The sequence below is a fragment of the Thalassophryne amazonica genome, chromosome 3 (genome assembly GCF_902500255.1).
Source record: "Thalassophryne amazonica chromosome 3, fThaAma1.1, whole genome shotgun sequence".
Taxonomy (NCBI): Eukaryota; Metazoa; Chordata; class Actinopteri; order Batrachoidiformes; family Batrachoididae; genus Thalassophryne; species Thalassophryne amazonica.
Window position 1 is genome coordinate 60,568,410 of NC_047105.1, and position 17,245 is coordinate 60,585,654.

The 17,245-nt window shown below is 39.6% G+C and overlaps 1 protein-coding gene and 1 long non-coding RNA gene across 2 annotated transcripts; one reads left to right on the forward strand and one right to left on the reverse strand.

Annotated features, from left to right (window-relative positions):
* Positions 1-928: 928 nt before the first annotated feature.
* LOC117506825 lies at positions 929-9,081 on the forward strand. The gene is made up of 2 exons (XR_004559557.1): positions 929-1,426; positions 8,643-9,081. It is a non-coding gene; the product is annotated as an uncharacterized LOC117506825 (long non-coding RNA).
* Positions 4,204-15,386, reverse strand: c3h1orf159 (chromosome 3 C1orf159 homolog). The gene is made up of 8 exons (XM_034166452.1): positions 15,280-15,386; positions 15,110-15,194; positions 9,136-9,222; positions 8,980-9,036; positions 8,672-8,806; positions 8,401-8,426; positions 8,254-8,278; positions 4,204-5,002 (listed from the first exon to the last, which is right to left on the reverse strand). Exons 1-8 carry the CDS (start codon positions 15,349-15,351, stop codon positions 4,899-4,901), a joined length of 591 nt encoding a protein of 196 aa, XP_034022343.1. The 5' UTR covers positions 15,352-15,386; the 3' UTR covers positions 4,204-4,898.
* Positions 15,387-17,245: the final 1,859 nt, after the last annotated feature.

Below are 17,245 nucleotides of genomic sequence, written 5' to 3' on the forward strand. Positions count from 1 at the left end.
AAGTTCCAGTCTGAACCTGAATCAGTGGCCTGTACACAAAGCCAGTGCTCTCAGCACTGAGCTGCCACCCGCCTAATACTGTACAACACAACTAAATCATGACAATTACAGCCAGCTGGTTTTAGAAGTCACATATTTGGGGAGGTGATGGTCTAGTGATTAATGATTAGTGTTGGGCTTGAGACCAGAGCATCCTTGGTTCAAATTCCAGCCTGACCGGAAAATCACTAAGGGCCCTTGGGCAAGGTCCGTAATCCTCTAGTTGCTCCCGGTGTGTAGTGTGTACCTTGTATGGCAGCACCCTCACATCAGGGTGAATATGAGGCATTATTGTAAAGCGCCTTGAGTGTCTGATGCAGATGGAAAAGCGCTATATAAATGCAGTCCATTTTATTTACATATTTATCATATATTTATGCTGCGCTATAAAGTCAGTATAGTCCTTAAAAAACAAGGATGACAAAGATGCTAGGCACCAGCAACCCCCCGCCGCCCCCATGACTCTTGATTGGATTAAGCGTGTACAGAAAATGTATTAATGGGTAGTACACATCAAGTTACTGCTCATTCTGGTTCTAACCAGAACTGCAAACTGAGCAAAATGGGACAAATGGATATTAGTGAGAAAAAAACACTGGCAGGTACACATTAAATCAGCCAGTTGTATAATAACACATTATTATAATTACCATCTTTTTTTTTTTTTAAATTGTGGTATGTCAGAGAGCAGGATGTGTCTTGTCCTGTCTGTCAGGTGATCTTTAGAGGCTTGGCTTGTTTGTACTAGTCTCTATTAAGACTGTAAAGGAACGGTAGAAAAGAAAACTGCAAAGCAAAAATACTCCAGTAACAAATGTGGTATTGAAGAACCTGTGTGAGGCTTATTTGCTGCAGATAGCTGGATTAGAAGCTCTCTGATAAACTGGATCTCTTCTGTGTGAACTATGAGCCATCTACCAAGATTCAGACACACAATCACCACATTCAAACCTATTGGAGATTAAAGCTGAAGAAAACCCTGAAGTCCTTGAAGGACAAAGTGGATATCTTTAAAAAGTAATCAAACATCAGATCACATTAAAGCTCAGGACAAAGACACAAACAGGCAGATTAGGAGCAGTTTGAGAAGCTGCACATATTGGTGACAAAGGAAGCCAGATCTGGAAGGGAGTCAGGAGTTTCATGAAAAACAGAGCCACAGAGCAGCTCAGAGATGGAGACATCTCATTCCACCAAAATACACCCCCTGGTGGCTGATCCACAGCTGGGCTCAGGAGGTTTGATGAGGCCAAACATCTGGGAAACTTGACCACAAACCTGAGATGATTCTGGAGCCAAGCATCTGTGGTCTAACTCCCCTGCTGTCTGAAGACTGAACCCATGAGGAACCTGAACAACTGCATCCTGAAAGTACCTTCAGTGTCTGGTCATTATTCAAATGCTTAATGTGTAACTTAAGATATTTATCATCCAAATCTTATGTGGTACTACTGGGCTGTGCAGCTGATATCTACCATGTTCTATTTCTCAAAAAATGATCTCCCTCGTTGAACTGAAATGGAATCTCATGGTTTAAAATGGCTTCTTCCCTTATAGATATACTCAGATACTGTATAAAAAAACAAACAAAAAAAACAAACCAAAACTCTAATTGTAAAACATGATTAAAAATATGCTATGATGTGAAAAAATACTTGAAAGAACCATGCTATCACTATAGTCCAGTATGGGGCAATCATTTTTTGTTCCAGGGAGAGCAGATGCAACATTTAAATTATGGAATTCTAAGGGACTTAAAATGATTCAAGATCTATATTATGTCTTTTGATGAGCTGAGGACTAAATATAATCTAAATAAAATAAAAAAAAAAACATTTCTTCAAGTACCTCCAACTTAGAAACTTTGTTAGAGTAAACCAAAATAGTTCTCTTAGCAGACCCACACACACCTCTTGAAGAAATGATAAAGGACACTTTGAGAAGAGGTATCACATCAGAATTTTACAACTTACTGGTGTCTATCTCGTCAGAAAACTCAAAGTTGAATGCTTGGAAAGAGGATTTGCAACTAAGGACTTCAGATGAAGATTGGAAAATATGTGCTGGTGCTCATACTACATCTATAAATGCATGCCTTAAACTAGTACAGTACAACTAGATAATGTGCACTTATGTAACTCCAGTAGATTTAAATCGATATAACAAAAATATACAAATATATACAAATTGTATGGAAGCTTGAGGCACTCTTTTATACTGTATTTGGGAATGTAGGAAAATAAAAATGCTTTGGGAAGAAGTAAGAATTATAATTGAGAAGATAATTTCAAAACAAATTGTACTTGATCCAAGGTTTTTTTCTGTTGGGCATATATCCTGAAACACAGAATTACAGTACGAATGACAGAGCATTCATAAACCTGAACTTCCTATACGCTAAAAAAAATGTTATGGAAAAACAACAATACTGTTCAGTGGATGAGGCAGATCTTGTCAAACTTTCCAAAGGGTACACCACATTATTTTTGAGAACATATAGATAGATGCCTTTTATTAATTATGTTAAGGGTTTAGATTTAACTGATGACCAAATGAATGATTAAAGAGCAGACAATGCGGTTCCCAAACATGTCAAATCTGTCTTGTGGGTTTTGTTTTTTAAATATACATCTTTATGCAATGCATTTGCATATTTTGAGTTGTGCAGATTACCATTTCTTTTTTGTTTGTTTGCTTGTTTTACACCTTTGTCATATAAATGCAGCAATCTGATGTTTTGTTATATATGTTATGTGAATGTAAAATGCTGTATTATAGCGCTAATAAAAATATTCAGTGATGGAAAAACTATGAAAAGATGCTTTATTTCTGCAAACACATTTTCAGACCTTTCCTCACGTTCAGTGAAATTACAACATGTGTACATCATTAGAAAAACAGCTGTGTAAAACAAATGCATGTATTCAACTTGTTTATACATGAAACAAAAGTGGAATGTTTTTTCATTGTATATGTTGTCTGGGTGGGTTAGAATTAACATTACCTTACAAAAATTTCTGATTCTAATCCAATTACATTTGTTCCGCAAATATGATTGGTTAATCGTGTGAGATTTCAGGCCATAAAATATCGCGTGGATGGTGGCAAAATATTCGACCATTTCACATTTGATGTATTACTCATTTTTTATTACCTGACCGCGTTGCTATGCAGATGTCACTGTCAGCTGAGTGTGAGAAAAACTAGTGTAGCGACGACGATGCTGAAATGGGTGAATTTAATCTATCATACAAAAGTACTGATGTGGATACAGAATTACTCAATGCAGTTGACGAGATGAAGGAATCTGTGGGTCTGCTCACAGAATTTCCAGTTTGGCATGAAGACGCTGTTACCACGGTATGCTTCGCCGACCGAATTACTTACAGGAAAATAAACCTTGCAAACGATGGAATTGGATTAGAATGGGACTAACCCCCTTGTGTCTGATGATTTGCAGACGTCAATGATGGATTACGGTTGCAAATCTGTTTTCCCGGCGACGCGTTAGTGGTAAAACTCAATTTGTGACCGTAAAATCCAGAATTAGCATCTGCAAATCATCAGACACAACAGGATTATTCCCTAATTGCAAAATAAAATTTAACTGCTTAACATTATTAACAAATTATCATCAAATACATAAAAAAACTTCACTGTGTGACTTTTAATAAAATGTAGTTGAAGGGTAGCGTAGACTGAAGACACTTCAATGTGAAATATAAAACTATTTCAAATAAACAAACCTGGCAAATAAAAAAACTGGCAACAATCATTAAAAGGTTCCAGACAAAGGCCACCTGCTATGAATCAAACACCCAATTAATCATCACAGATCTGTCAAATAACCAACATGCTTGGGCGACATTTAAAGCTCATAATGGCACAAACATGGCATACACAGTAAAAGCCAGTTTCTTCCCATATTTGGCAAATAGTAGTCAAGTAGTGTTCACAAAGCAGTAATAGTGATTGAAACGATCACACTACGGCAACATAATTCATGTTAAAGTAAAAATCCAACATTATCCGATGACTTACAAATAAAGTGCACAACAGTTAAGTTCTTCAATGCTCCAAAACAAATCGACTGAACTTTTAAATTAATTAATAAAAGTTTGGATGTTTATAATGTCTTGCAAGGTAACAGAAAAAGTTATTTATATGGCTTTTGTAATTGAGAAGGTTTAAATGTGGAATGGAACAAATGAGGAATGTTTTTTTTATGTCTATGTGAAATACATTCATCTTGACTGGACACAAAATAATGACATATGCAAATGTAGAAACACAAAAATAAACTTACATTAATACGGTGCCTAACTCTTGTTAAAATGTCCCTATCCACTGCGGGACTTCTGATGTGTTGCCTGATTCTATTCAGTAAAAGTGCACAATTACGAATAAATATCACAGGTACAAAGCAGAGAGCTGACTAACTATACCTTCATTCAAATGTGAGATGCTGTCGTACAACTTGGTTGTAGAGGGACCCATTTTTGGCACAAAAGACATCAAGTTTTTATGAGAGTCAATCCTCTAGTATAAACAATTACAAATTAACCAGACATTTATGGAATATATATATATAAAAAATGCCCCCCCCCCAAAAAAAATAAGAATTTGAAGGTTGTGTTGTAAAGGGGACATAACAGACAAAATACCCAATAATCCTAAAGCCATTAAATACAGATAGTTAGCATCTCCAGTGACTGAACGTAGCAGAAGCAGCTACACTTAAATGTGGCCAACTCTGACAGTATTTCTTTGCACTTCACATGGTTTAAGGGGGGGGGGGTCTAACAACATTCCTGAGCTTCCTCTTTTCAATGCGCCAGTCATCCCAAACCATGCTCCATTTACAGGTTATAGGCCTTAGTCGTGGATGTGGTGGGAACGCTGGCATTACTTTGTGTCAACAGCGCAGTGGGTCGCTCCCTTCTGACATACCTTGGTTTTCTCACTTCAGAAGAACAAAGGGAATGTTAAACATAACCAGTTCTGTCTTTTTAAGCAGATTAGTAGCCAGTTGTCAATTGCACAACAGACTTTTAAGTATGGGTTTTCAGTATAATACTGTATGGTCTACAACCGTTAGAATGTGCATTAATTCCTGTTGGGATAAATTGGATTCTTGGTTCATGGTGCATCTGGAAAGTATTCACAGCGCTTCACTTTTTCCACATTTTTTTATGTTACAACCTTATTCATGATTTGTAAAGACACACACCTGTCTATATATAAGGTCCCACAGTTGACACTGCATGAAAATTCAGTAAGGTATATCTTATATATTATATTCCAATTCTAAGGTTGGACTATGCCAGTATACAAAGGTATATCTAAATATCTAAAAAGGAAGAGTAAAATAGGAGAGTAAAAAAGAGTAGTGTAGAGTAGCATGTCAGAGCACAAACCAAGCATGAAGTCAAAGGAACTGTCTGTAGACCTCAGAGGCAGGATTGTCTCGAGGCACAAAACTGGCGAAGGTTACAGAAACATTTCTACTTTAAAGGTCCCAATGAGCACAGTGGCCTCCATCATCCATAAATGGAAGAGGTCAGATCCACCAGGGGCCTCATGTACAAAGCATGCGTACGCACAAAAACGTGGCGTACGTCCGTAACATTCAGATGTATCAAAAGTGAAATGACAACGGAAATATGCGGTGCGTCACGCAAAAATCCTGCTGGCGTACACACATTTCTAGAGCTATCGTTCCACTACGGACATGTAGATGTGATGCAGGGGCACTGCTAATAGTGTGAAAACGTGAAGTAATTAGAGTGATGTGCACATCAGCGACATACTGATGAGCAATTAACACATTCACGTGCTTGAAATTATATGGGTGGACATAAAAGCATGCACAAAGTGCATAAAATGTGAAAATGGCACTAACAATGGCTGTGTTAGTGTTGTTAGAGGATCTTGGAAATGGTGCAATCCAATATGAGCGTGTATTCAGGGTATGCGAGGATTTAATTGCAAATGATGATAATTGGCTCATAAGCCGTTCTTGATTACCAAGGCCAGTGTCACTGGAGTTGTGTACAGAACTGCAGCCGGCCCAGAGTGCAATACCGCGAGGAGTCCCACCACAGATCCCAATATGAGAACTAGAGTCCGCAGTCACACTGAGACGTGTTCCAGGCAGGGGAGCGTGGTCGCCATTTTGGATCAGGGCAACTCAGTGGGCAGTGTGCACTGATGCTCCAAGAATCTCGTCAAAAAACAGGTGCAAAATGCTGAAAAGCTGCGCATGTTGGCAAAGCCACAAATGGAGGAAGAAGGGAGACATTTCCTTCCATAATTAAGCAGTTTTGGTTATTGTTGTTACTTTTTCCATGATTTTTGGGCGATAAACTGGCGTAAAGCGTCATGCCTGTGGACCAAATCGGAGAATTTAGAAACCACATTAAATGGAATTTTATTCAAAGCTGAATTTATTCAATACTATACCAAACTGGATATAATTAATGCGGACCATGTGGAATGAATTAATTAATCCAGTCTGTGTGCCCGTCTGGATTGTGTGATATTGTGCCTTCATGTCTGTGGAATTTGGAAGCTGGAATGTATCGGATCTGTTTAAACTTTAAACACAAATAAAATAATTTCGTAGCTGATGATGCATTTGCTTTTAGAGCTATTGGATGATGAAACCATTCGCTCATAGAAACAGAAATCATTCACAGCTGCAGGTGGCTCGTCTGCATCATGTGGTGGAGAACGCATTTCAAATCCTGTCAAAGATAATAATTTAGAAATATATACATATATATTGTATTGGACTGGTGAGCCGTGCTGTGCCAAACATAGCAGCTGAGTTGATTTAACGCAGCTGGAACAGATCAAATCTGTGTAACTTTCAACAGTAATATTTCAGAATGTGTGGGTGTCAGGGTAAGTTTAATACTTTCCTTACATATTAACATGTATTATGCAAGCTTTTTTCCATGTGTGTTCGCTTGGGTATATGCACTGAAAATGCACATGAAACATTTAACATCCGTGCACTTTGTCAATATTTTTGTTAGTTAGCAGGTGTCATGGTACTGTCCATGAAGGGACATTCGTGTTTAGTAGGCAGCACTGGGAGTGCGGACTCTAGTTCCCATATTGGTCTCTGTGGTGCCCACACAGGTGCTGACCACCCTGCGCTTCCTGGCAACAGGGACATACCAGCGTATGCTGGCTGATCAGTCAGGAGTGTGCCAGTCAACTTTGAGCTGAGCCACACAAGCTGTGGGGAACGCAATCATTTGAATGTCATCCAGGTACATCACATTCCAGCATTACAGCAAGAGCCGGTTTAGGTGCCATCATATGATGAATTAGTTTTTGTTAATAGGAAACATTTTCATTCCATCACTGTTCAAATCATGTGATGTATGGTTCAACGCATGAATCATTCCTCCTGACTGACGCCATGGTTGGGGCAGTCCAATCTCACGCCATTTTTTTCATGCTCCTGTCACGAGTGACATTTCCGTGATGCGTTTTTTTTTTTTTTTTTTAACTACTCTAACCCTAACCCCTTCTCCTAACTGTCTCCCTTCCCCTAACCCTAGCGATAATCCCCCCAGAGCCCCCCATGTCACAACGCATTTCGTGCCCCCATCTGGCACGTGTGCGATGAGTAAATAGTTTATTTCCATAATTGTTCAGAATGAAAACCAGCACAGGGAATTTGGGCATGTGCGCATTCAAATATGTATTTTGTTAATATTATTTTTTGTTTATTGATTGTGAAACTCGAGCTTCTTAACAGGCCCCCCGTGTTCAGTATTTGTCAATAAATACACATGTAAAGTTGTGAATGTCACACACTGTCAGCTGCAGCACCCCTCGTATTTTTTTTACAGCAGTGTGTGTGTGCTACACTGAGCCCACAGCGTTGGCAGCCTCACATACACACTCCCTCTAACTCTTTTATCATTTCATGTTTATTTGACAGGGTACCGAATAAACTATCCTTGTGTGTCTCCATGCCATCTGTACCACAAAAGTTCCTTTCGGTGTTCATGTTGACTGATCTGAAAGAGTGTGAATACTTAAGTAATAAGGCTGTAACATAAAATATGGAAAAAGTGAATCGCTGTGAATACTTTCTTTCCTCAATAGTTTAACACAATGTTATGTAACCTGTTAAACAAGTCTGACCATTTCAACATTGGTATCCGACAAAGTATCACAACTTAATATTTTTACCTGAAGAAGAGGGTATCATTACAGCCTAGAAAAAAAAAAAGAAAAAAAGTTGTTTCAACGTCTAAAGGTACAGCATTCCATTGACATAGTAACAGGCAATAGTATCTACAAAACTACAACAACAACAATAATAATAAATTGACTTACTGTCTCACTTGGTTGGAATATGAAGCCTGTGGAAATACACAAAATATATTTGAATTAAACTGACTAAAAAAATCAAGTATATATAGCTTGTGCATATAAACAGCAATATTAATGCGCATTTTTCCTGCTCTGCCAGCACTGCTACGCTTTATTAAGTAGGATTAAATGGGCACGGAGGATTGCACCATCGACCAACTGTAGCACTTAATGTTTGAGAATGAAACCTGCTTGTGTAACCACAGTGGGTGTTTCACAGCAATGCGGTGCTCACCTTTGTTGCGGCGATAGAAGATGCTAGGAAGACGGTTGGAGCGTTTGAGGTAGAAAAAGGAGGCAACAGACAGAATCAGGAATAGGCTGATAAACAAGGTTCCCAAAAGAAGAGAAGCAGCCACGCCTGGACCGCCTGCTCACCAAAGTGCAACAAAACAAGAAACAGTTGGTAAAAGCAGCAAATATATAACAGACTGCTTAAGATTTTCTAAACAATGATGTGTATTTCTTCACAAGAACATGGTAACACACTGAAGAAATTAACATAGCATATTCAAATTAAGCAGTAATAAGTTGATTTCTTACCAATTTTGGGAAGGAAAGTAGTTACTGTTGTATGATTTTTCTTGTCCACAGTGTAGTCTAGTAAACACAATAAATAGCAAACAAAAATGTTATAAAATGCAATAGAGCATTCATGTTACGCTTATCTAAGGACAGAACACAGTTCCAGATCCTCACTGTATGTGCAGGCGGTTACATTCTCCACATCCAAAGCTGAGTCACACAGTATGCAAACGGTATTCTCAAGGACTCGCAAGTAGCATCCTGAAGAATTCACAAGAAGAAAATATTTCACATTATTTGCCAATTATTGATTTTCTCAATCTGTGTCCTAACAAAGTTATCATCATAGCCACCAATGTCCCACTTAAGGGGAACACAAACACTTTTTGAGAATTTGTTTGTGCATTCCTTGGTAAAAATTAAGTGTTATTCAATTGCAGAATGTTTGAGTGTAGTGTAGATAATATTATCTGAATCAAATTTGCCGCTAAATTGACATGTAAACTGCCATTGGCTGAAGTCAGTGGAGGGCACTTCTGGTTGACGTCACTGGTTGGGGTCTCCTCTGCTGGAGACGAGTGCAGTTTACTGAGCTTGCTCATTGAGGTTCTAGTAGTCTCGTCAAGAAACAGGTGGAATATGCCGGAAAGCTTCGCATGTTGGCAAAGCCACAAATGGAGGAACAAGGCAGACAATATTTCCTTTTTTTTTTTCTTTGTTTTTTCAGACGACAAACCAACAGGGGAGCGGCCCTGCGGTGCTGGAATGCACCCCCGACCCCCCCCCCACGGAGGCACGGGGAGCAGCCCCATACCCAAGGGAAGCACACAGGGCACCGGCAGAGTCCACCAATGAGGGGGGAACCCAGAACCACACCACCAGGGCCATGGCCCCTGAAGGCGGGAGCGAGTGGCGGCAAGGATGGGGGCGGGGGGGCGGCAAAGGAGCCACTGCAACCGAATCCAAAACATGGGCAAGGACCACTGACCCATACGAGGGCGGGGCCTGTCCCCCAGACAACAGGTGAGGCCCAACCCCCGGGGCCAGGAAGCACGAGGGCACCACGACACCCAAGCCCCACCCCAGTACAGCCGGCAGGACCCCCCCCCAGCCCAGTCTATATTATGTGTGCTGGTGTCGCAGACCGAATGGTCATGCCCTGCCTTCACTGCGCATGCATCATTTCGTCGACAGTATTTCACAGATTATCGCCTCGTTTCTACTTAAAACTGCACTCCAGTCATCATCTATCTCAGCGACAGATATCTGAAGCTTTTGTACAACAATCATTTCCACATAAATTCAGCATTATTTCACCATAAAAGACGGAGGAAGCGATCAGAGCACTGCAACAATGACGAGCTGCTCCTGCTGGGTTCACCGCGCTTTGGTCATTTCAAAGCGTCACCGATTATGGCCTCGTTTCTGCTTAAAACTTACTTTAGAATGATTTAAGAGGTTTTACTTTGTCATCTGATGGTTAATAATCATATTAATCCATTTGATCGCTTTGGGTGAAGACAGTCCATCTCAGATGAGCTGCTGTGGTCCCAAATGACGCATGTGCAGTGGAGGCAGGGCGAACCAATTTTTAATGTGGGGGACTGTTCGGTCTGCCACACCGGTATTATATGCCATGTTTGTATATAATAATGCTAACCAGTGCACTGTACTTCATGCTATGACACATTATGAGTCATCAGATCTGTGCGGTAGTATATTGTAATACATACATCACATCAAATATTTGACTGGGTTTATCTGGATATGTAACAGATAAAAGTAAAAATAATAATTACAACTTACTAATATAGTCCACTCAGCATGTCCTTTGGGATCTTACAATTCCGTTGACAAAGTTGGAGCATAAATGCAATATGCAGTTTCCCATGTGTGTGGAACAAACTTGCTTTATCTACTTTTGCACTTTTTGTCACATGCAGATCTTCCACAGAACAATGTGGACCTGACATGGTGCTTTAACACTGCTTAAAGCTGCTAAACTCCTCCCACCACAGAGTGACACCAATGAAAATGAAGCTGGGCAGTTAATGGCACACTGAGATACAGTATTTTAATTTTAAAACCTATTTTTTTTTAAGAAGTTCAATTTTGGTTCTCAAGAAATAGACCTTTCTAGAGGTCTGTTAGTTTTAAAGACTTAAAATTTTAGGATTTGTCTATCTACCCACACACCTTCCACAAAATAAATAAATAAATAAATAAAATAAAGGCAAATCTGAGGGTCACATATCATCCTGCCTGAATCTTAAAAAAAAAAAAAAACAGCTCTTAAAATGCAGTGAAATAAGCCTAATTTAAAAAACAGAAACACAACAGTTTAGTGGCATTCTTCAAACCTGAATCACTGCTATTTTTGCAGCCATTTATAAATCAAATCAATTTTATTTATATAGCGCCAAATCACAACAAACAGCTGCCCCGAGGCACTTTATATTGTAAGGCAAGGCCATACAATAATTACGTAAAAACCCCAACGGTCAAAACGACCCCCTGTGAGCAAGCACTTGGCGACAGTGGGAAGGAAAAACTCCCTTTTAACAGGAAGAAACCTCCAGCAGAACCAGGCTCAGGGAGGGGCAGTCTTCTGCTGGGACTGGTTGGGGCTGAGGGAGAGAACCAGGAAAAAGACATGCTGTGGAAGACAGCAGAGATCAATCACTAATGATTAAATGCAGAGTGGTGCATACAGAGCAAAAAGAGAAAGAAACACTCAGTGCATCATGGGAACCCCCCAGCAGTCTAAGTCTATAGCAGCATAACTAAGGGATGGTTCAGGGTCACCTGATCCAGCCCTAACTATAAGCCTTAGCAAAAAGGAAAGTTTTAAGCCTAATCTTAAAAGTAGAGAGGGTGTCTGTCTCCCTGATCTGAATTGGGAGCTGGTTCCAGAGGAGAGGAGCCTGAAAGCTGAAGGCTCTGCCTCCCATTCTACTCTTACAAACCCTAGGAACTACAAGTAAGCCTGCAGTCTGAGAGCGAAGCGCTCTATTGGGGTGATATGGTACTATGAGGTCCCTAAGATAAGATGGGACCTGATTATTCAAAACCTTATAAGTAAGAAGAAGAATTTTAAATTCTATTCTAGAATTAACAGGAAGCCAATGAAGAGAGGCCAATATGGGTGAGATATGCTCTCTCCTTCTAGTCTCTGTCAGTACTCTAGCTGCAGCATTTTGAATTAACTGAAGGCTTTTCAGGGAACTTTTAGGACAACCTGATAATAATGAATTACAATAGTCCAGCCTAGAGGAAATAAATGCATGAATTAGTTTTTCAGCATCACTCTGAGACAAGACCTTTCTAATTTTAGAGATATTGCGCAAATGCAAAAAAGCAGTCCTACATATTTGTTTAATATGCGCATTGAATGACATATCCTGATCAAAAATGACTCCAAGATTTCTCACAGTATTACTAGAGGTCAGGGTAATGCCATCCAGAGTAAGGATCTGGTTAGACATCATGTTTCTAAGATTTGTGGGGCCAAGTACAATAACTTCAGTTTTATCTGAGTTTAAAAGCAGGAAATTAGAGGTCATCCATGTCTTTATGTCTGTAAGACAATCCTGCAGTTTAGCTAATTGGTGTGTGTCCTCTGGCTTCATGGATAGATAAAGCTGGGTATCATCTGCGTAACAATGAAAATTTAAGCAATGCTGTCTAATAATACTGCCTAAGGGAAACATGTATAAAGTGAATAAAATTGGTCCTAGCACAGAACCTTGTGGAACTCCATAATTAACCTTAGTCTGTGAAGAAGATTCCCCATTTACATGAACAAATTGTAATCTATTAGATAAATATGATTCAAACCACTACAGCGCAGTGCCTTTAATACCTATAGCATGCTCTAATCTCTGTAATAAAATTTTATGGTCAACAGTATCAAAAGCAGCACTGAGGTCTAACAGAACAAGCACAGAGATGAGTCCACTGTCTGAGGCCATAAGAAGATCATATGTAAACTTCACTAATGCTGTTTCTGTACTACGATGGATTCTAAAACCTGACTGAAATTCTTCAAATAGACCATTCCTCTGCAGATGATCAGTTAGCTGTTTTACAACTACCCTTTCAAGAATTTTTGAGAGAAAAGGAAGGTTGGAGATTCGCCTATAATTAGCTAAGATAGCTGGGTCAAGTGATGGCTTTTTAAGTAATGGTTTAATTACTGCCACCTTAAAAGCCTGTGGTACATAGCCAACTAATAAAGATAGATTGATCATATTTAAGATCGAAGCATTAATTAATGGTAGGGCTTCCTTGAGCAGCCTGGTAGGAATGGGGTCTAATAGACATGTTGATGGTTTGGAGGAAGTAACTAATGAAAATAACTCAGACAGAACAATCAGAGAGAAAGAGTCTAACCAAATACCGGCATCACTGAAAGCAGCCAAAGAGAACGATATGTCTTTGGGATGGTTATGAGTAATTTTTTCTCTAATAGTTAGAATTTTATTAGCAAAGAAAGTCATGAAGTCATTACTAGTTAAAGTTAAAGGAATACTTGGCTCAATAGAGCTCTGACTCTTTGTCAGCCTGGCTACAGTGCTGAAAAGAAACCTGGGGTTGTTCTTATTTTCTTCAATTAGTGATGAGTAGTAAGATGTCCTAGCTTTAAGGAGGGCTTTTTTATAGAGCAACAGACTCTTTTTCCAGGCTAAGTGAAGATCTTTTAAATTAGTGAGACGCCATTTCCTCTCCAACTTACGGGTTATCTGCTTTAAGCTGCGAGTTTGTGAGTTATACCATGGAGTCAGGCACTTCTGATTTAAGGCTCTCTTTTTCAGAGGAGCTACAGCATCCAAAGTTGTCTTCAATGAGGATGTAAAACTATTGACGAGATACTCTATCTCACTCACAGAGTTTAGGTAGCTACTCTGCACTATGTTGGTATATGGCATTAGAGAACATAAAGAAGGAATCATATCCTTAAACCTAGTTACAGCGCTTTCTGAAAGACTTCTAGTGTAATGAAACTTATTCCCCACTGCTGGGTAGTCCATCAGAGTAAATGTAAATGTTATTAAGAAATGATCAGACAGAAGGGAGTTTTCAGGGAATACTGTTAAGTCTTCAATTTCCATACTATAAGTCAGAACAAGATCTAAGATATGATTAAAGTGGTGGGTGGACTCATTTACATTTTGAGCAAAGCCAATTGAGTCTAAAATAGATTAAATGCAGTGTTGAGGCTGTCATTCTCAGCATCTGTGTGGATGTTAAAATCGCCCACTATAATTATCTTATCTGAGCTAAGCACTAAGTCAGACAAAAGGTCTGAAAATTCACAGAGAAACTCACAGTAACGACCAGGTGGACGATAGATAATAACAAATAAAGCTGTTTTTTGGGACTTCCAATTTGGATGGACAAGACTAAGAGTCAAGCTTTCAAATGAATTAAAGCTCTGTCTGTGTTTTGGATTAATTAATAAGATGGAATGGAAGATTGCTGCTAATCCTCCGCCTCGGCCCGTGCTACGAGTGTTCTGGCAGTTAGTGTGACTCATTTAAACTAACATATTCATCCTGCTGTAACCAGGTTTCTGTAAGGCAGAATAAATCAATATGTTGATCAATTATTATCAATTATTATATAATTTACTAACAGGGACTTAGAAGAGAGAGACCTAATGTTTAATAGACCACATTTAACTGTTTTACTCTGTGGTGCAGTTGAAGGTCCTGTATTATTTTTTCTTTTTGAATTTTTATGCTTAAATTGATTTTTGCTGGTTATTGGTCGTCTGGGAGCAGGCACCGTCTCTACGGGGATGGGGTAATGAGGGGATGGCAGGGGGAGAGAAGCTGCAGAGAGGTGTGTAAGACTACAACTCTGCTTCCTGGTCCCAACCCTGGATAGTCACGGTTTGGAGGATTTAAGAAAATTGGCCAGATTTCTAGAAATGAGAGCTGCTCCATCCAAAGTGGGATGGATGCCGTCTCTCCTAACAAGACCAGGATTTCCCCAGAAGCTTTGCCAATTATCTATGAAGCCCACCTCATTTTTTGGACACCACTCAGACAGACAGCAATTCAGGGAGAACATGCGGCTAAACATGTCACTCCCGGTCCGATTGGGGAGGGGCCCACAGAAAATTTATACAGTAGATACACATTACCTGGTTCACAGTGGGTATCATTAGAACATGAACTGTTCACTTTCTGTTTGTCCCCGCAGCACTCAACTGAATTATGATGCAGTGCCTAAAGACACAATAATATCCTCTGACATTTCACAGTAATAAATAGAGTACATTAGGCCTTCTGAAAAATCACAGCCAGCTTGTACCTTAGTTACTGGTGTCTCAGGCCTGATGAGAATCACAGTTGCAGCCAAGACCAAAAGGAATGACAGAGCCATATTCTACCCTGTGGAAGCCAAACAGACTTGAATCAATCACACAGTATGATACATAAACATATTCATTTTAAGGTTTTTCACACTGTCACAGATGCAAGCAACTGAAAGTCTTTTGAGTGAACATTTTCTGTGAGTGGACCCCAAGAGGGGTCGGGGGCAACCCCCCCAGGGAAATTTTGAAAAAAAATAAATTGTGCAATTTGGCGCATTCTGAGAGCACTTTGTTCAGTTTTTCTTCGTTTAAAACACAGTGCTATTTGACTCTTATACTGGAACAAAATATGGCTCAAGTCTTGATTTCATTCAAATTTATTTACTATCTTGTATGTATTGCCTGTAGTTTCCACAAATGGACTGACTGCCTGCATTAACTGATTTTAATTCTGCTTTCATTGTATTCATTCTACATTTATCAAATTCAGAAACCATCTACGAGAGACCAAAACTGTTTTTTGCACCATTTTTGTTTTGTTTCATCTCTAAAGTTTGGAGCCAGCCTCAAGTAGCTAGTCAAGGAATTGCAACTTTTTCTTCTTCCGATAGGGGTTCATCCAATGTCATCAAACCTTCTCTCTTGATGGACCCAGATCCTTTTTTAGTGGGTGTTAAACCCCAAAATGTGAATCACCTGCAAATCCTGAATTAGGTTTCAAGGTTTCTTTATTTATTGTCCCCGTGGGGCAATTTGTTTGCAGCAGCAGTTACAAACTCAAACAAACACAACAGTACAACTAAAACATTTACAAATGTGCATTGAGACAGCGAATAGCATTTGGAATCAGGGACTTTTTAAACCTGTTAGTTCTACACCGAGGGACAACATAACGGCGGCCAGATGGGAGCAGTGAAAACTCATGCCAAAGAGGATGAGAAGGGTCAGAGATAATAGCCTTAGCTTTTTAAGACATCTGACCTTAGAAAGTTCATTAAGATCATTAAGTGAGCCTCTGGTGATTTTACAGCACACCTTCACAATGTCCATAAGACAATTTTGCTGCTTGATGGACAAACAATCAAACCAGCAAATGTAAGAAAAGGTAAAAATACATTTGATAAAACATGAATAAAATATTTTCATAAAGGAAGTGTCCACATAAAAGTTCCGAAGCTTCCGTAAAAAATACATGCGCTGGTTGGCTTTTTTTACAAACTGCATCCACTTGGGGTTCAGAGCACAGTTTATCATCAATGATGGTCCCCAAGTATTTGTACTCCTGGACCCACTCTACACACTGGTCATTTATGAAAGCTGGAGGGAGAACAGAAAGTGACCTGCGAAAATTAATAACCATCCATCCATTTTCTTCTGCTTTATCTGGAGTCAGGTCACGGGGGCAGCAGCTCAAGCAAAGCTGCCCAGACCTCCCGATCCACACACACCACCCCCAGCTCCTCCGGGGGAACCCCAAGGCATTTCTTTGGTTTTGGTCACATTGATATCTAAAAAGGATGTGTTGCACCAGTCAATAAAATCTGATAAAACAGGACCATGCTCGAGGTCTTCCTGATTTAAAAGTGACACAATGACAGAGCCGTCAGCAAATTTAACAATGTGACGATTGATGTATTTACTCTGACAGTCATTGGTGTATAAAACAAATAAAAGAGGAGACAGAACACATCCCTGTGGTGCTCCGGTGGAGGAGAAAAGAACATCTGATAGCTGCCCATTCACCCTAACGCGCTGGGACCACCCAGTTAAAAAGTCCAGAAGCCAGCTAACAATGCTCGGTTCAAAGTCAAAAAGGTTCATTAGTTTATCTGCCAACACATGAGGCTGAATGCAGTTAAATGCAGAGGAAAAATCTACAAAAAGTAAACGAACCAAAGATTTTGCTCCCTCCAAGTGCTTGAAAACCAAATGTAAAAGTACCCCAGTGGCATCATCAACACC

Bases quoted from the DNA above. Each gene is read 5' to 3' on its own strand.
- c3h1orf159 (XM_034166452.1), bottom strand. From the start codon at position 15,351: ATGGCTCTGTCATTCCTTTTGGTCTTGGCTGCAACTGTGATTCTCATC. The intron at 9,223-15,109 runs GTAATGTGTATC...TGAATTCTTCAG, and splicing joins TGATACCCACTGTGAACCAG to GATGCTACTTGCGAGTCCTT. The intron at 5,003-8,253 runs GTAAAAATATTA...GTTCTTCTGAAG, and splicing joins AATGATACCCTCTTCTTCAG to TGAGAAAACCAAGGTATGTC.